General features: G+C 62.9%; 1 protein-coding gene across 1 annotated transcript; it reads left to right on the top strand.

The window, feature by feature from the left end:
- The first annotated feature begins 1,589 nt into the window (after positions 1-1,589).
- LOC136790778 (maestro heat-like repeat-containing protein family member 2B) lies at positions 1,590-17,865 on the top strand. Its single transcript, XM_066996558.1, has 40 exons — positions 1,590-2,015; positions 2,206-2,339; positions 2,761-2,883; positions 3,384-3,552; positions 3,874-3,972; positions 4,318-4,472; positions 4,779-4,922; positions 5,212-5,304; positions 5,596-5,665; positions 5,775-5,888; positions 6,150-6,223; positions 6,447-6,566; positions 6,834-6,926; positions 7,109-7,262; positions 7,465-7,505; positions 7,765-7,903; positions 8,597-8,649; positions 8,773-8,883; positions 9,151-9,270; positions 9,451-9,558; positions 9,979-10,134; positions 10,333-10,455; positions 10,728-10,807; positions 11,283-11,382; positions 11,476-11,571; positions 11,937-12,041; positions 12,172-12,295; positions 12,816-12,937; positions 13,201-13,353; positions 13,966-14,120; positions 14,374-14,515; positions 14,721-14,917; positions 15,356-15,493; positions 15,668-15,779; positions 15,911-16,057; positions 16,366-16,548; positions 16,927-17,082; positions 17,187-17,309; positions 17,481-17,574; positions 17,724-17,865. The coding sequence occupies exons 1-39, from the start codon at positions 1,991-1,993 to the stop codon at positions 17,541-17,543; spliced, it is 4,614 nt and encodes a 1,537-aa protein (XP_066852659.1). The 5' UTR covers positions 1,590-1,990; the 3' UTR covers positions 17,544-17,574; positions 17,724-17,865.
- Positions 17,866-18,309: the final 444 nt, after the last annotated feature.

The raw sequence follows: 18,309 nt of genomic DNA, 5'->3' as shown, positions 1-18,309 counted from the left end.
ATGCACAGCCTCGCAACAGCCTTATCATCCTCCTGAGTGGCCCACCCTCTTTTCCAAAGGCCATAAACCCTCTTTTTCTTCCTGAGCTCTCTGTTCAGCTAGGCCGGTCTTCTTCCATGCTGGCTCGTCTTTGGGCACGTGGGGACGGTCTGCTCCTGAGCCTTTAAGATTTCCTTCTTGAAGAGTGCCCAGCCTTCCTGGACTCCTCTGCCCTTCAGGACTGCCTCCCAAGGGACTCTGCCAACCAGTGTCCTGAACAGCTCAAAGTCTGCCCTCCGACAGTCCAAGATAGCAGTTTTACTGATCCCACTCCTGACATCGCCAAGGATAGAGAACTCTACCGTTTCGTGGTCACTCTGCCCAAGACAGCTCCCAACCACCACATCTCCCACCAGTCCTTCTCTGTTTGTGAACAGAAGGTCTAGTGGTGCACCTCCCACCACCCCTGGTAATCTAGTGAAGCAAGTCCAGGAGATGCCAATTGCCTCCTTTTCTTATATATATATATATATATATTTTTTTTTTTTCCCTCAGACACATCTGCAAACCAAGCCCATGGAGTCTCCAACAGCAGAAATTGCTTTTTTGTGCTTGTACTGCAGGGGGCCATCGATGTGCCCCGTGGAGGGCAGGTCTGGGCAGTGTCCCCCTGCCCCTGCTGGGACGGTGCTTGGGACAGGGGTGGGACCAGCGCCCCTGGCTCTGGAAGGCCGAGTGCCTGGGGCAGGTCTGCAGCAGCCGTTCTGGGCAGCTCGGTCCCACGCTGGGCAGCGTAGTAGCCTGGGAGGAGGCCCTAAATGGGCTGCAAGTGTTGGGTCTGTCAGGAGAAAATGTGTGCGGCTGTGCACGCTGGGGCACGGTGCTCGAGTAGTGCGGGGATCACAGTCGGGCAGCGGCGATCGGCCCCAATCAGTCTTTCCTTCCCCGGCTTGAGTCGGTGGCTCTGGCCAATGTCCCTGGGATCCAGCCCGGGTCTGCAGCCTGGCAAGAGCTTTGGTGCAGGCAATTTTAGGCCCTTTCAAGCCCGGGACTTCTGGGGTTTTTGGCTCCCAGGGAAGGAGAGCACTGAACTCTTCTCCGGTGCTGGCTTAAGTGACAGCGAGGCATTTTGCTTCCTCTTGCTTTCCAGAAAAAACAGAGGGCTCCCTGGACTCTGAAGAGTGGCAGTGCTATCTGCTTAAGGTACAGCATCCCTGGGGGTGAGGCTGTGGGCAGTTGTGCCCCGACAGCTCCTGGGGCACGTGAACGTGAAAGGCCCGGGCAAAGGGCGAGACAACATTTGCCTCCTGTCGTGTTCCCCCCCAGTTCCTGACGGAGTCGGTGGAGGAGATGCTGGTGGACCAGCCATGGGTCGTGTGCCTGGTGTCATCCCGGGTGACAGAGGTGAGGCGTTGCGCGGGGTCTGGTGCGGCTGTGGTGTGCGTGTGAGTGCCACGAGGTGTCAGGGAGCCCTCCGAGAAGGCAGGGGGGCAGCAGGGGAGCTGTGAGGCTTCCTGGGCTGCTCGGGCATGAAGAGAACAACCCAGGTGAGCAGGAAGCCCTGGGCAGGAGCTTTGGGGTTCTCCCTGGGAGCTGGGGTTAGGGGTTCCCCATGCCACAGGCGTGCTGGGTTTCTTCCTTCCCACGTGGCTTCAGTGGCTTTAACCCACTCGTCCTCTCCCTTCTCCAGGGACCTGGGGCCCCTGGAGAGTGGAACCAGATGGGACCGGGGCTGGGCAGAGAAGCGCACGGAAGGCCGTTGCTGAAAACCACGCAAGGACCGGAGCGAACTGGAGCGATGGAGAGTGGGGATATGCTGTGGGTTTGGGCCATGGGGGTGCTGCCACCTCCGGCCCTGCCCTGTGATGTGTCCCCGTATCCATGGCAGCCCTCAGGGAGGTCACAATGGCTGGGTGCCTCATAGCTGCTGCGGTGAGCGCAGGTGGCCCATTGCTTCTCGGCGGCCACAGGAGGAGGACCTGGAGAGAGATTCTGGGGTGATCCTGCTGTGATGGGGAGGCTGAGAAGATTTTTTGGTGAGGGGCAGGGGGAGGCCGGGGGCTGCATCCCTATGAGTTCCCAGCACGACCAGAGATGGGGACCCCAGCCTGTGCTGTTGGTGCTGGGGAGGATTCCTCTCCAGGCTGGGAGGATGCCTGCCCCAACCTGGTGCGAATCCCCACAGCCAGCCAAGCTGACGCAAACTGTTTGGTTGTTTCCTTCCAGCTTCCTTTGCTTGTGTAGGGGTCAGGACTGGACCTACACGTCATGAGGACGGTGGCAGAGAGACAGGGTCTGAGACTGTTGCCATCTCTGCCACCGTCGTGAATTCCTTGTTAAAGAAGCTGCAAGACAGAGAGGTGAGCTGCGGACATCCCGCTGTGCCGTGGGGGGTTGAGGGCTCCCCTCCACCCTGGGTGCCACCGAGGGGTCTTGCCTGATGGCCCCTCTGTCCTGCTGCTGGTGCCCGGTCCCCAAAGGCTGACCCTGCGGTCACGCTGGGCTGACGCTGCTGCGCTGCCTCCTTTCCCGCAGCAGCTCAGCCTGGAGCTGCCCAAGCATCCATCCTTGTCCTGGCCCTGTACCATGGTCCCAGGCTGGTGCCTGGTGCTTGGTCGGTTCCCAGGGCTGCTGCTCCCTCGGCTCCTTTGTGTAGCTGGACACAAGCTGGGACAGGACGCGGTGGTGCTGCTTGTGGGCTCTCACTCTAGAGTGAGGGGCAGCAGCTCGCAGCTGCCCGGGAATAAGGGCAAAGCAAGTGGTGTCGTGGTCTCTCCCTAGGGTGACCGAGCGGAGACTTACCGCCGCCTCCAGCATGTCTTGCAAGGAGATGATACCCGTCTGCAGAGCGGCGTTGTGAACCGAGTGCTCGCAGAGGTGTCTGGAGACATGAAGGCAGCCCAGGTGAGCTTGTTCTCTAGAAGGGCGAACGGAGCAGCCTGCCTCTCCCCAGCTGTGGGTGTGACATGGAGTGGCGCACAGATGGTTCACTGGGATTCAGGCCTGGGGACTTCCCCAGTGCCCCTGTGGCTGCTCCCTCTCCCAGGGAGCGCATCCCGCTAGGGGAAAGGCCGTATCCAGCCCTGCTCCAGACTGTGCAGAGCGTGGTGAGCTCCTCCACGCCAGGCGACGTGTGCGCCACCTCCCAGGGCCGGAGTTGGGCCGTGCAGTCCCCCAGTTCCTGCCTCGCGCGACTCCTGCTTAACGCAGAGGCTCTGGGGACGCGTCCCAGCTCGGGCACAGCTGTCCCGGGGGTGTTCTGTGGGGGAGACGCGGTCGTCTCGCCAGTGGCTCTGACAGCAAAACGATGAGCTGAAGCCCCGTGGTCCTCACTGGCCAGCAGGGCCTGACCTGGTGCCTCAGCCTTTCTCCTGGGCAGCATTTCACCTGTGGCTCTTTTTCAGGGTGCAATGAACAATGTGACAGCAGCTGCTGGTGACGTCCTGGTGGCTCTGGCTCGTTCCCACTTCGGATTTGTGATGTCCGAGCTCCAGGGCCACCTGAAGACCATGAGGGGAGGAGCATGCCAGGAGTTTGTGCTCACCACCTTGAGCAAACTGGCCAGCAGCTATGGTATGGCCCCTTTGGCCTCGTGCTCTGGGTTATGGTCCATGACGGCCAGGAGCAGGGACCCTGCCCCTCCCTGAACGCTGTTTTGGGCCGGAGGGCTGTGGGGTTGTGGCACCTCCTCGCCTGGAGCTGGGATTTCCGCCCCACCACCCCAATGCCAGTGCTGCAAGGGTGGAAGCTGCTGGGGACTGAACCCGCAGCGACCTCCCCTGTCCCTCTGACACGTCCCCCAGCCCGGCAGCCCCAGCCCTCCTGCCCGCGGTGCTGCTCTGGCTCTGGCTGACCGTGGCTCCCTCTGTCCCTCTGCCTGTCCTCTCTCTGCAGCCCTGCGGTGCATCCCCTTCGTCGAAATGACGCTCCTTGCTCTGCACGCCATGCTGAGACAAGTGGAGAGCAGCCGGATCCTGCGCACCATCTGCAGTGGTGAGTAGAGGGGAAGGGGCCGGGCAGGCCCTCGGTGCCTCGCTCGGATCGCGGCGTGGTCCTGCGCTGGGGGGCAAACTTTGGGAAGGGCAGGGCGGGGGCTGCAATGGTAAGTGCTGGAGGGGAAGAGGCCTGCGAGGAAGAGGAGGAGGAGGAGGAGGAGGAGGTGCGGTGTGCAGAAGGGGAGAAGGGGCACCGTATTTTAGTTCAGATGCCGGGAGCGCAGCACTTGGCAGTCCCAAGCCGACGCCTGGTGAGCCAGGGACTGCTCCACGCAGGCGTGGGTGAGGGAGCCAGGCACGCTGCCTGTTGCAGACTTTGACGAGCTCCTTCCTTCTGGTGCAGTGCTGGAGCAGTGGTCGAGGGCGATCAACGCTTACTTCAACGCCTGGGAGCAGTGCCCCTTCCCTCGCATCGGGGAGAAGCAGCTCTGCGAGCAGGTGTACTCCCTGTTCTGCCACGCTGTGGTAAACTGGCTGGGCCGCCATAAGAAGGAGGAGGTGAGCGCTGCTGGGGCAGCAGCGGGGCTGTGCCTGGCTGGGGCTGCCCGTGCCCCCTGGGTGGGAGCAGAGGGGTGAGGGGAGGGAGCGGGCGGGCTGACGCCGTGCCCGGGGCTGGGGGCTCCCAGCTGGCAAGTGCTTGGGCCCCAGGGCCCTTTGGCAGGGGAATGCTTGCTGTCCTCTGGAGAGAGCCCTTCTGTGGGGCAGAAGGGAAAGGGAAAGCCCTCTCTGTGCAAAGGCAGGCATGTGCTGGGGGACGCCGAGTGCTAGACAGCCCTCAGAGCATCTCGTCTCTTCCCTCTGCAGGACAAGCAGGCCATCTTCGGAGCAGTGACTGCTATGATGGCTGTCGTCCTCCATGATGCGCAGCACCAGGACCGGGTGTGGAAGCAGGTCGTCTGGCTCCTGCAGCAGTACCAGGAGGTCCAAGATACTTCCCGGGTGACAGAGGTGAGGCGTTGCGCGGGGTCTGGTGCGGCTGTGGTGTGCGTGTGAGTGCCACGAGGTGTCGGGGAGCCCTCCGAGAAGGCAGGGGGGCAGCAGGGGAGCTGTGAGGCTTCCTGGGCTGCTCGGGCAGGAAGAGAACAACCCAGGTGAGCAGGAAGCCCTGGGCAGGAGCTTTGGGGTTCTCCCTGGGAGCTGGGGTTAGGGGTTCCCCATGCCACAGGCGTGCTGGGTTTCTTCCTTCCCACGTGGCTTCAGTGGCTTTAACCCACTCGTCCTCTCCCTTCTCTTGTAGAGCCTCCATTATTTCCTGAAGACCTTGGAGGAACTTCACGCTGTCGCCCCCAAGGACAAGCTCCGTGCCATCGCTGCTGCTGTGCACCACGAGGTAAAGGGAGCCCGTGCCTGTGCTGCTGGCCCAGGTCCTGCAGGCCGGATTGCCACAGAGGGGCAGGGCAGGGCAGGGCGTCCTTCCACCAGGACCTTCCTGGAGGTGCCTCGAGGCTGTGAGCACCCTGATCCTGGCTGTTTTGTGCAGGCCCGAGGGGCAGCTCAGTTCCTTCAGCACTTCCCTCTCAGCCACCTGGCAGGAGGACTCTGGAGTGCCGGGACCCAAAAGGCAGCCTCTGATCGCTGCTCTGCCTGCGATCTTTCTCTAAAATGGACCTTTCTCCCACAGCTTGGGGACGAGACCAGGCAGCACAGTGCAGGCCATAAAGAAGAACTGAGGCAGTGCATTGTGCTTCAAGGTAAGGGAGGGAATGGGACGATGCCTGTCGTGTTCTCCCAACTTCCTTGTGAACCTCAGCCATGGGGTTTTGCTGACTATTCATGCAAAATGTGGTTTCTTGCCCGCAGCTCGAATCTACCCGGAGGAGACGGTCACGTTCCTGCTGTCCCAGCTGAGCAGCGAGAACCAGGGCTCCCGCGGGACAGCGCTGACTCTGCTGGGAGCTGTGGCCCGCTCTGACGGTCAGTACCACAGGCCAGGGCCGCCAGCCAGGGCTGGGGCAGTCAGGGGGCTGAAGCTATCTGCTGTCAGAGCTTTCAGGCCCTGTAACGCAGTAGTAGCGGCAGAAACAAAGTCCTTCTGGGACGCCAGTGCTTCCCCTGCAGTCAGAGCCCAGCCCTGCTGTGCTGTCCCGCTTGTCTGTGAAAAGCCTGGGAGCTTCGAGGGATCCCTTCTGCCATCTGAGCCCTGCCTGAACGCATACCTCTCTGTGTCTCTTGCAGAACCTGCAGTGAGAGAGAAGCTGCCCCTAATTGTAGAGGCCGTGCAGCCCTTGTTCACTGAGTCCGGCACCCAGGTGAGCTCATTTAGGAAGGAACAGCGAGACCAGTGGGGCAGAGAAAGCCCCCAGAGCGGGCAGGTTGTTGTGCTGTACAAAGCCTAGCCCCGACCCCTGGCAGCGAAGGCTTCTCCTGTGCACTCGTTGCCTCTCCACGGGCTGCGAGGGCTGCCCCCAGGCAAAGGTGGCTTCCCTTTGGCTGCTGGCGGGGCAGACCGTAACCACCCTGTCTCCTTGGCAGTTGAGGAGAGCGCTCCTGGGTTTCATCAAGGATCTGCTCAGCGTCAGCATCCCGAGCTGCTTGGCATGGGATGTGGTGGCGCACATCTTTGTCGAGTTCAGGCGGGCCTCGGACAGACTGGTAAGGACAGAGCGGGACACCCGCGGCTCGGTCCCGTGCCCAGGCTGTGCCGAGAGCTCCCTCAGTGGCACTCGCAGCATCGCCTGGGCCCCGCAGAACCTCGTGTGCCCGACAGCCCTGTGCAGCGCTCGCTGCTCCCAAGCTGCCCAGCACTTCCTTGGGGCTGGGACGTGGCCCCTGAGTGGGGCCTGGCTGTCCTCATCCTCCACAGAGCCTCCTGAGGTGGGAGCTGAGAGTAATGGGGGGTTTCCCAACGCTGTCTTGCAGGCGGTAGAAGACGTCCAAGAGGAAAGAGACCTTCAGGCCCAGTGCATAGGTATCCTGGAGTCTCTGGATCTCTCTGTGGAAGGGATGACCGAAGTAAGTGGTCCTGCTCCCTGCTGCTGCAGCCACTTTTCACCTTCAGGGTGTTTTTGCCAGCCCTCGCCTGCCCCCCCGGAGCTCGACCCTAATGGGCTCCAAGGGATGCGCAAGCCATCCTTTTCACCTCTGAGCCGAGATGGGAATGCTGATGTGCCAAACTTCCTCCTCCTCCTCTGCAGCTCTTGTGGCCACGGCTCCTGCAGTACGTGGTGCCGGCCCAGTACTGCGGCATGCTGGTCCCGCTGTTGCGTTGTCTCCAAGCCCTGATCGAGAGGCAGAAGCAAACGGAAGGGCAAGAGGACACCGAGAAGCCTGCTGACGTCCAGGAGCAAGGTGGGACCAGAAGGTGCCCCAGCAACCTGTGCCGGGCTCGGCCAGGGGCCTGCCTGGTGCATGCCTCCCTGCACCCTGGCAGCCCCCAGGCCAGCTCTGCAGCTGCACGGGTACTCTCAGCCCCGCGTCGGGGCGTCGAAGGTGCGAGGGGCTGGGTGCAGAGGTGCTCAGGGGCTCACCCTGCCTTTTTTCCTCCTTGCAGCCAAGAAGCCCACGCCACAGGCCCTACTGGTTCGGCTGTTGGTGAGTAGCGGGGCCCCGGGGCAAGAGCTTTTCTGGCCAGGGGCAGGGGGAGATGCTGGGGCAGGGATGCTTTTGCTGGCAGCCCCGAGGAGGAGGCAGCGCGTCCCAGCGTGCCCAAGCCCACGAGCTGGGGATCCCGCTCCCTCCCTGGGGCTGGAAGCACGTGGGGGGAGGCGCCGAGGCAGAGTCGAGCTCCCTCGTGGGAGAAGCCGCGTCCCTGGTGGAAGGAGTGACCCCGTCTCTCTCTGTCCTCGTCTAGGTGGTGGCGGCTTGTGATCAGTGCAGAGAATGCGCGGTTGCTGCCCTACAGCTGCTGCAGGCCCTGCAGAGCAGGATCCACAGCTCCCTGAGGGGACTGTGGCCCATCCGCATCCCCCGCATGCTGCAGTACCTTGAAGGTAAGGTGCCAGTGTGGAGGGCCGGGCTCAGGAGAGCTGGAGGGGGCAGGAAAACAGCCTCCCAGCATGGCGTAGGGGAACCGCTGCCGTCCCCCTTCCAGGCAGCCAGCGTGGAGGCTGGGGGCAGCGATCTGCTGGGATCAGCTCGTCCCAGGGGTGGACGGGGCCATCGATGTCCCCGTGGAGGGCAGGTCTGGGCAGTGTCCCCCTGCCCCTGCTGGGACGGTGCTTGGGACAGGGGTGGGACCAGCGCCCCTGGCTCTGGAAGGCCGAGTGCCTGGGGCAGGTCTGCAGCAGCCGTTCTGGGCAGCTCGGTCCCACGCTGGGCAGCGCAGTAGCCTGGGAGGAGGCCCTAAATGGGCTGCAAGTGTTGGGTCTGTCAGGAGAAAATGTGTGCGGCTGTGCACGCTGGGGCACGGTGCTCGAGTAGTGCGGGGATCACAGTCGGGCAGCGGCGATCGGCCCCAGTCAGTCTTTCCTTCCCCGGCTTGAGTCGGTGGCTCTGGCCAATGTCCCTGGGATCCAGCCCGGGGTCTGCAGCCTGGCAAGAGCTTTGGTGCAGGCAATTTTAGGCCCTTTCAAGCCCGGGACTTCTGGGGTTTTTGGCTCCCAGGGAAGGAGAGCACTGAACTCTTTCTTCTCCGGTGCTGGCTTAAGTGACAGCGAGGCATTTTGCTTCCTCTTGCTTTCCAGAAAAAACAGAGGGCTTCCTGGACTCTGAAGAGTGGCAGTGCTATCTGCTTAAGGTACAGCATCCCTGGGGGTGAGGCTGTGGGCAGTTGTGCCCCGACAGCTCCTGGGGCACGTGAACGTGAAAGGCCCGGGCAAAGGGCGAGACAACATTTGCCTCCTGTCGTGTTCCCCCCCAGTTCCTGACGGAGTCGGTGGAGGAGATGCTGGTGGACCAGCCATGGGTCGTGTGCCTGAGCCGGGAGCTGAGCCAGCAGCTGAGCAACCCCTCCAGCAGCGCCGAGGACAAGGTTTGCGCCCTGCCTGCACCCTCCTGGCAGCACAGCCCCGGGGCACCCAGCTCCGGGGCTGGGGCTGAAGGAGCGCGTTCCCCGTGCGGGCTGTCGTCACCGCTCCCCCTGCCCTCGCCCCAAAGATGCTTCCCTCCGTGCTGCCCAGGGTCGGCTACAGCCGGGCGCCGCGGCTGCTCCCTGGGCTGTTGGGGCCTGTCGCGGCCAGGCCCTGTCCTGACAAGCCGCGCCGTTACCACGTCTCGGTCTCGGTCTCTTCTCTTTCAGAACTTCCTGTACCAGGCTCTCGGCACGGTGCTGGCCTCTTGTCGGCAGCTCACCCACGTCCAAGGGCAGCTGCTGAAATACTTAAAAGAAACAGATGCCACCAGCCCATGTGACAGACAGGTGAGGTTTCCTCTCCTGCCCCTGCTCTGCCCGGTGTCCCCTCGTCCCAGCCCTGCTCCGGACCTTTTTCATTTCCTTGTAGCTGCTGTTTCCCTCGGGCAATGTCCTGCCTTGCCGTCGTAGCTGGCCAGGACTGGCCAGCGTGTGCCAGAGCTCACTCCCATTTCTCCATCACTGCAGGGAATAGCTTCAGTGGTCTCCTATGCTGCTGAGCGCCACTTCTACCTGGCCCTGGATGCAATGCGTGAGTTCACCCAGTGGCTCATCGCATTCGACAGACGTCGAAAGGTAATGGGTGCAGGGTTTTAGTGTTCGGCCTTCTCTTGCCCTGTTCTCACTTCCTGAACAGTGGCGGCCGAGTCGTGGCAGCCACATTGCATTTACCCCTCCCGTAAGAGCTACCTAAGACGCACTGCCCCCTCCAGAAAGCTGAGGGCCAGGAGCCGGAGCCCTGTGAGCTCTTGCTGGCTCTGCCCCTCACCTGGGGGCCATGGGCAAGCCTTTCATGGCCAGTACGCCCCTGCCGGGCACAGGCTGCTCACCTCAGGGCAGGAATGGGACAAACTCCTTCGGATGGTTTTCCACGGCCCTGCACAGCTGAGCCACACAGCCCCTTACAGCCCCGCTCCCCAGCCCCACAAATTCGTCGAGTCCTGGGGCACAGCAGGGCCAGCGGACTGACATCTCGGGGCATCTTACTCAACACAGGCGCAGAAGGGACACCAGAGAGCTCAGGCCGCTTGGGCTGCAGCCATGCTTACCTATGGCAAGGTTGCACTGCACGCGCCCAAGTCAGAACTGCTGGCCTGCGTGGAGGAAGACATCCTGGCCAACATCCTGGAGCTCTTCCATGCCTGCAGAAAGGTAGGAGCGTGGGGCACAGAGGGGCAGGGAGGGCTGGGGGCCCCCACGTGCCGAGGTGGACGGTCTCTTTCTGAACGTCCCCTGAGTGGTTTGTCCTGAATGTCCAGGACCAACCCCAGCCCCTAAGAACCCCTCGCCCGTGTTCCTCTCCCAGCTCTTCAAGCAGTTCAACTGGTGTTTTTCTCTCTCGGGTCTCAGGAACTGCAGCACAAGCTCGCCCTGCTGAACGGCATCAAGGAGGTCACCTGTGCCATCCAGGCTGCGGACACCAAGCACAGCTTCAGGCTCTGCAAGAAGCCGGAGGTGCTAGAGATCCTGCTGGTGAGTGCCTGGAGCCGGGGCTGCCCGCAGGGGAGGTGCGATGGTCTCCCCCGGCCACCCACCAGCTCCTGAGCTCCCGAAGCCTTGTCCCCAGCTTCTGGGCCCTGGGGAGCTGGCACTCGGTGGCTGGGGAGCACGGTGGCTCTGTGGTGGCCGTGGGGATGAAGGGGCTGGTGCGGGCGCAGGCCTGTCAGCAGAGCCGGCTCCTGGGGCGGGTGGGCAGGCTCTCCGTGCCACTGCCCGCCCTGAGTGCGTCTCTCTGGGACTTGCAGGACTTGATGGAGGAGGATGCCTGCGACACCCCTGTGTCCCAAGTGCATCTCAAGATGCTTCAGCTCCTGGAGCAGCTGAGGTGAGGTCTGTGCCCCAGGCTGTGGGGGCTCGCTGTGCGTCCCAGCCCAGCCGGCTGGTGCAGCCCCAGTGGTCTCGAGTACGGGGCAGGGAGCTGCGCGGCTCTGGGCCGGGACGGCGTGCCCCGTCCTGGGTGACTTCCGAAGGCCGGGGGGCTGTTGGGGCTGGGGGGCCGCATCCACAGAGACGGGGCTGGGCTGTCATGGTCAGCGAGCCATGAGCGCTGTGCCGGCAGAAAGGCCCTGGCTCTCCAGGGGACGGGAAGGGCAAGGAACGGGCACCTGGGGGGGGTCTCCTTGCCCCTGGGGGTGAGTGCTTGGCCGCTGCCAGGGAGCTGCCAGGAACTGCCGGAGCTGGAGCTCACCAGCACGGGCTGGGGGGGCCGGGTCTGGGGCTCAAACCCAGTCGGCGTTTGGGCCACTCTGGAGATTGCTGGTAAACCCCCTCACTGTTCTCTCCTTCTTTTCTCCATCCAGCACGCTGAAGCCTTGCATGGACTGGGAGAACAGGTGCTCCCAGGTGGCTGTGTGCTGCTGGAGAGTCCTGTCGTGCCCTCCTGAGGAGACAGAGCTGCAGGTACCTGCCAGCCCTTCCCTGCACACCTCAGCGCTCCCTGTGCCCTGGCAGCTGCCGCGGTGCTCAGCCTCACTCCTCCTTTCCCGTTTTCAGTCTCTGCAGGCATCGTGTGAGGAAGCTCTGGGCCAGCTTGTGTCAGCCCTTCTCAAAGCAGAAGGGACCTCCAGCGCCTTCGCGGACGTGGTCTCCGTGAGTATCCATGAGGCAGTGGGGCAGAGTTGGGGCCTTAGGGGATGCCCAGAGGAGGATCCGTTCCCTGCCGCAGTGCCAGGGCAGGCAAAGGAACGGGCCCTGCGGGAGGCAAAGCCAAGAGCCAGGCTCCCAAGTGCCAGGCTGGCACAGGGAGATGCCGGTGGGGAAACGGCTCCTGGGTGAGGGCAGGGGTGCGTGGAGCGAGCGGGGCAGGGGGGTGGCAGTGCCGGTGCTCGGCGGGGCTGGGGCCACGCGGAGCCGCAGGGCAGGCCCTGCGGGAAGGGGCCAGAAGAGGAGGGAGGCAGAGAGGGGTGCTGGGGAGAGAAGGACACCCGTCACGAGACGCATGTGCTCCACCCCAGATCTTGCTGCGCCACCTCACGTCAACGAAAGCATGGGAGCGAGAGAGGGCCCTGCAGGTCTGCGCCCAGCTGCTGGGCACTTACGAAGAGCTCTTCAAGTGTTCGGTGAGTAGGGAGCCCCGCGTGCCCCGTCCCCTCTCCCTGCTGGCCACGGCCCCGACGCCTGGCCATGGCCTGGGGAGGCGAGCAGGCACTGGGCTGCCTGCGAGCTTCCTCCTGCCTCTCGCCCCCGCAGAGGGAACGCACCTGCTCGCAGTTCGGCTCCTTGGTCGGCGTGCTGGGGCCTCTGCTGAGCGACTCCCAGGCCACGTCCCGGCAGAGGGCAGGGGCCTGCCTCAGCTGCCTCCTCCGGATCCAAGGTGAGGAAAGCGGGTTCTTCCTGGCCCCCATCAGCCCCATCTTCTCTTCCTTCCTTGCCCAGCGAGGGCTTTTGTTTACGTCCCTTCCCAGCCAGTCAAGAAACACTGTCGCGACGAATGAGGGGAGTGGACGGGGCGCTCTGTGGCCCTGCACAATCACCGTTCCCACTAAGAAATCGGTTGGAAGCGAGCTCCTGCCCCCTCCTCAGTGAGCAGCGTCTGCGCTGAGGAATTTGCGGGGAGGTTTGCTCCCTCCCGGAGACGCTGGTGCCCGGTGCAGGACCTGGGGACGCAGCAGCTGGGAGCAGAGGCCTGCGGCTGCTGGGACCCCACAGCCCCAAAACAGCTCCAGGGGAAGGAGGGCTCTGTGCGGCCCGGGATGTGTCAGCCACGGAGCCGGGCTGGTGGCATCCTGCCACGGGAGGGTTGGGAGGGCCCTGGCCTTTGCTCCCCAGCCTCCTCTATCCACGTCTGGCGCCAGAGATTCAGTTCCCCTAACCAGGACTCCCTTCTCTCACAGCATGTGGCATGACGAAGACCAGGAGAGCGGTGCTCCAAGTGCCTGACTGCAAGGAGCTGTGTGAGAGGCTGAAGAGCACGGAGGACGGGTCTCTGTGTGAGGACCCTGCCAAAATAGCGAAGGTAACTGGCTCCAGAGAGTGAGGTGGGGGCCCCAGTGCATTTGTCAGGAGGTGCGTTTCGCACGCAGGGAAACAAGACGAGAGGAGATGGTTCTAAACCCCTCCGCTGCAGGAAGTACAAAAAAGCAGCGTATGCACAGAGGAGTGTGCCCTGAGTGCCCTCTCAGTGACCAGCGAGCTGCTGAGCTCAGAGGCCCCTGGAGTTTCCTTTCTGTTCTAAAGAGCCGGAGCAGAGCTGTGACAGTGTCTCTCCTGTCTCTCCAGGGGGTTTGCCAGTACTTCCCCCAGGGACAGGCCAGGAGCTTCATGGACGCCATCATGAAGACCTTCGAATGCGCTAACGAGGAGCGTGCACAGGCAGCTGGCGACTGGATGATCGGATTCCTGGAAGCGTGCGGAAAGGAAATACGTCCAGAGGTAAGGGAGACCCTTGTTCCCCTCGGCCTTGACTTCTCTCTGTTGGCTGTTGTGCTGCACCTCGTGTGGGCTGAAGAAATGCAGCCCGAGCGCGGAGCTGAGGGGACCGCTGCTGCCTGACACGTTCTGCTCTGTGCGGTCCTCTGACGAGGACTCAGGCACTGCACTCTCAAGTCTCCCGTCGGCGCAGGTCCTTGCCCCGGGCGAGGCAGTTACCGCTGGGACACACCAACCTTCCCGTTCCTCCCCACTGCCTGCAAGGTGTCGGAGCCTGCTGGGTTGCGATCTCCCATCGCTGCAGCCGTGCGCCGGCGATTATCCAGGCTGTTGGGCATAAAACGTGCCCAGGCCTTCGGTGTGCTCAAATCGCTCAGCTGCTGCCACCGCCGGCCCCAGGCACACGCAGCGACGGAGGGGGGTGTGCGCGTGTGCACGTTGGTGTGCGTCAGCGCCGAGAGCACACGCGCCCCCAGCCGTGAGGCAGGGCTCAGGGACGAGGGCTTGTCAGCGTGCCAAGGCGGCAGGCGTTGCTCAGGCGCCGAGTGACCGTGCTGGGGTCCTGCACAGGCAAAGGATACGCTGAGGTGTGCCATCTCGCCCCTTGCCTTGCAGGTGCCTGAAGTCGTGAACATCCTGTGGAAGGCCATGTACACCATGCAGCAGGGCACCCTCAGGGACCTGCTCTTCAAGGCAGCCCGTCTCCTGGCCGGCTTCCACCCCCAGCCTGTGGTGGACAGCCTCCTCCAGACAGAACTGCCCTCAGAGAGGTATGTGCGCTCCCCCCTTGCCCCGCTGTGGCCAAACAGCAACCCCAGGCTTGCCTGCGGAAGGCAGATCCAGGGAAGCAGCAGGTCCCATTCCTCCCCCAGAAGCCTGGGCTCTGCGAGATCGTGCGCTCGTGCCTCTGGGGAAGCAGGCATCGTATGCCCCGCTGCTGGCAAGGAGAGCATTTGGCCTCTGGGGAGGGCACCAGGGCTGCCAGAGGACGGGGCTCACGGGTGAACGTCTGGTTGCTTGCAGAGACATGGTGCAGCTCTGGAGGAGCCTGGGCAGCAGCGACCTCGGGCCTCAGGTCCTGAGGCACTTAGCAGAGAGGCTGGACAAGGCACCTAAAACCAGACCTTTGTGCAACGATGCTGATCAAGAGCCGCATCGTCTCAAGGTATGTTCGTCGGCAGAAGCATTTCTGCAGCTTCCCACCTGCTTTCTAACTTAGCTCATCAGGGTGAGGGAGTTGGGGGTCATCCGAGGCTGTCCCAGGTGTGAGACCTGCCGGCAGGAAGAGTCCCCCAGGGGGACAGGGGCACCAGCGGGCTGGTGGGAGAGGCGGTGTTTAACAGGTTCTTGTGGGTCACATTTCCCTGCAGCTCCTCTGTGCGATCTCTGAGGTAGTGTCTGCTCTGCTGACCGCGGAGGCAGTCCGGGACCTGCTTCCTCACCTCCTTCCAGTCCTCCTGCAGTGGGTCAGCAACGAACTGGGGGTAGAGTTGCTGTTTCCCCCTCTGAGTCCTCCAAGAGGACTCCTCCTCTTCAAGGACACGGGACAAGAGGAGCTGTTGTGCGGGTAAGGAGCAGCAGGGGCGGGGAACGGGGGGCTTCAGTTCCCCAGCCAGGCACGTTTGTTCGTGGTGCTGAGGGAGCCAAAGGGCTGCCCTGTTTCCCAAGCCTGCCCTGTCTCCCAGGTGTGGAAATGGGTCGCCGGGGCTCGTTTGACTTCTGTCCTCTGCTGGAGAAGGATCTGTTCCCAGACGGGACGGGACCGACGGCTGCTCTCGGCCTGTCTCCTCTGCGTCCCCGATTACAGCGTGTCCTTCCTCTCCCTGGACCGATCCAGGAGAGACCGGGCGTCAAACCCTGCGCAGGGCTGGCAGCTCTCGGGACAGGGGAGACCCCAGGCGTGGGGCAGCCCGGGGCGCTGGGACCGGGGCGTTTCGGCAGAGCCAAGACAAAACTTCCCCTCTGGTGCCACGATGTGAGATTTCTGTGGGTTTTCTTTCGCCAGACTCTACTGTGATGCTCTGGAGCAAGTGCTGAGAAGATGCCTGGACGAGAGGTGGCAGCAGGTGCTCTGCAGGCATGGAGTGTGGCCATCCCTGGACTTGCCTCAGTGGCACTGCAACAGCGTGCAGCTGCTGACCAGGTGAGAGCCCAGCGGGTGGCTGTGCCCCGGGAAGCAGCCGCAGGACCCTTCCCGTGTGCCTGGGGAGCTCTCCTGGGAGGCAGGGCAGCGCCTGCGTCGCAGCAGGGGACGTTTCGGGCCGCGGCCCGTGGCCTTCCCACCTGACCACGTCACCTGCTTGTGCTCTGTGTGCAGTGTGCTGCTCCGTGCCCGGCTCGTCTCGCGTGCGCTCATACAGACCTTCCTGCCGTGGCTGCACTCCCCCTTGCCAAACCTGCAGGTCACGGCGCTGGCTTTCTTCGCTGAGGTGAGGCGGCGCGTGGGGCGGGGCGGGCTCAGAGGGCTTTTCGGAAGAAACTGCTGCTTGGGGTGTCTCTTTATGGAAGAGACCAGCCGAGGTCCCATGCCAGCACTAACAGACCTTTGGCTGTCTTGTAGCTGATGAAGGACCCGCCAGCTGAGGGGAAGGATCTCCTGAAGCCCCTGGTACGGCTCTTCCTGGAGAAGCTGCAGCATCCGAGCTGTGCTGTGCAGCACATGGCAGCGAGAGGCCTGGGCAGTGCTGTCAGTGGCTTGCCCAAGAAGGTGAGGCGCACTTTCCTCTGCTCTGGCTGCAGCCCCCCAGCAGAGAGCCGGGCAGAGGCTGAGTGAGAGCCAAGCAGAGCCGCGGGGCAGTTCGGGAGCCTGGGGCAGAGCAGCACGGGCAGATGGGGGCTTCCCAACGGCCAGGCTGCTCTCCAAGCTCAGCACGGTGGCAGCGGGGAACCGTGCGAGTGCCGTTCGTCACGGGGTTGTGCCGCAGCCGCACCCCCTTGCCGAACAGACGTGGGGAGAAAGGGTGGGCATTGCAGGCAGGAGCCGCGAGCAGCTTGTGCGCATCTTTGGCGTTGCAGGTTCAAAAGCACAAGAGGAGCATCGTGGCAGCACTGGAGCGTGAAATGAGGAACGTGGACCATCCAGAGGTGGCTGTGGAGAGCATGTTGGCCCTGGCAGAAATATTTGCAAAGCAGACGGCGAAGGGCTTGGGCGGGGCCTTCAGACGCATCGCCCGCTCCACCAGGAAGTTCCTTGATGCCGTGAGTGAACCTACTTTTCTCCCACTTGTCCGAGGGGCGTGGGGTGGGCAGGGGCCTGCCCGTGCTGCGTGGAGGTGCTCCTCCAGGCAACCAGCTGCCGTGGCCCCTCTCTCTCTCTCTCCTGCGGGTGGGACGCACCGAGCGCCCTGGCACTCAGGTGCCATTTCTTAGGGGTGGGACGAGGAAGGGACCTTCCACGTGGCAGGGACGGGGCCGGGATGAGGTGACCTCGTTCTGGAGCTGGTTTCCAAAGGGCCACTGCCAACAGCGCTGTGCTCGCTCGCCCTCAGTTGTCAGTCCCTGATGCTTCGTTGTTGCAGAGAGGCTGGGAGACGATGCATTCGTGACCCAGCTCACAGATGGCTTTCTGGGTTGCAGGAGCAAGAGGACCTTCGTTTTGCGGCCTTCAGTCTCTACACGGCCCTGGCTGCTGGCGCCAAGGACAATCTCACCACGTTCTTCAGCGGAGAAGTGGAGCAGATATTGGGAAGCCTCTTCCTGCACCTCCAGGACCCCAGCTGTGCAGTATCCAGCGTAAGAACCCCCTGAGCTTATTTGCCAACCCACAGAAAGGCTCCCTGAGGAGCTGCCTCCCTGGCAAGGGAGAAGGAACGACCGAGCACAATGCTCTTTTCCAGGTTTGCAGGACAGCCCTCTATGTCTGCGCTCCTTTCGTCGAGCCAAAGGGGCTGCAGGTAGTCGTCAAGAATGCCATCGGGCGCAGTGGAGCACAGCTGCAGAGCGAGGTCTGCTCTTACCTGGTGAGTGAGCCCTGTCCCGGGGCGACGCTGGGGCCACGGGGCCCGGCACCGAGCGGGGAGCATGGCGTGACGCGTCCGTCCGTCCCGCCGCATGCTCCCCGGGAGTCTGAGGGCTCGGCAGCGAGGCCTCTCCGGCCCAAGCAGAATTCACACCTCCCTGCTCTCCCCCAGGAGACACATGCTCCCGAGCTGCTGAAGACACTCAAGCGCCAGCAGAAGCCACCACTGGAGTAGCGGTCCACAGATGCCACTCTCCACGTCCTTGGTGAGAGCCGGGACGGAGCTCTCTGCTCCGCTCCCACCGGGGCGGCCCAGGGGCCGCCAAGCGCTGCCCCAGCCGCCTTCCCTACGGTGCCCAGGAGGGCACGGCCAGGGGCCGTATCTTGACACTGCCTCTTCTTCCCCACGCTACAGAAGCCAGCCCGGAGCACAAAGAAGGCAGCCCAAAGCATGCTGAAGACATCCCAGAGCATGCAGAAGATCTCTCGGGGCACACAGAAGACGTCCCCGAGCTTGCAGAGGCCTGAGCACCCACAGAATAAAAATCCAGAGAGCACAGCGGCTGTGGACTGGGTCCTTCCCAGGGTGGCATTGGTGGGAGCTGGGGCCAGGCAGCGCTGCCTGCAAACCTCTCAGCACTGGTGGGATGGGGAGGGTCAGGGCCAAAGCACCAGTGCTCCGATCCCCCCATCCATGTCCAAATGTAGTCCCAAAGCTGGGAAAAAACAAGAAAACCTTGAAGAAAATTGGGAGGCCTGCAGCTTGTGTAGTCTTTTAGCTGAAGGAAAGAGACAGGTAGCCTTGAGCTAGCAGAAGCAAGGAAGATAAGGGATAAAAGGTTAAAAAGAAGAAGGAGAAAACCAGCTCCAGACTGGTTTTCCAACTATAGTTACCTTTTGCTCAATAAGGGTCATTAACATATTAAAAATCACGCCCATCAAAATGCTAATGTATGCTGATGTGGGATTTGGTGTCCTCCCCTCCACCACTGTTCCTTTGT

Source organism: Anser cygnoides, chromosome 4 (assembly GCF_040182565.1).
Source record: "Anser cygnoides isolate HZ-2024a breed goose chromosome 4, Taihu_goose_T2T_genome, whole genome shotgun sequence".
Classification (NCBI taxonomy): domain Eukaryota; kingdom Metazoa; phylum Chordata; class Aves; order Anseriformes; family Anatidae; genus Anser; species Anser cygnoides.
Note: the sequence above shows the minus strand (reverse complement) of the source record. Positions and strands in the feature narration are given on the sequence as shown.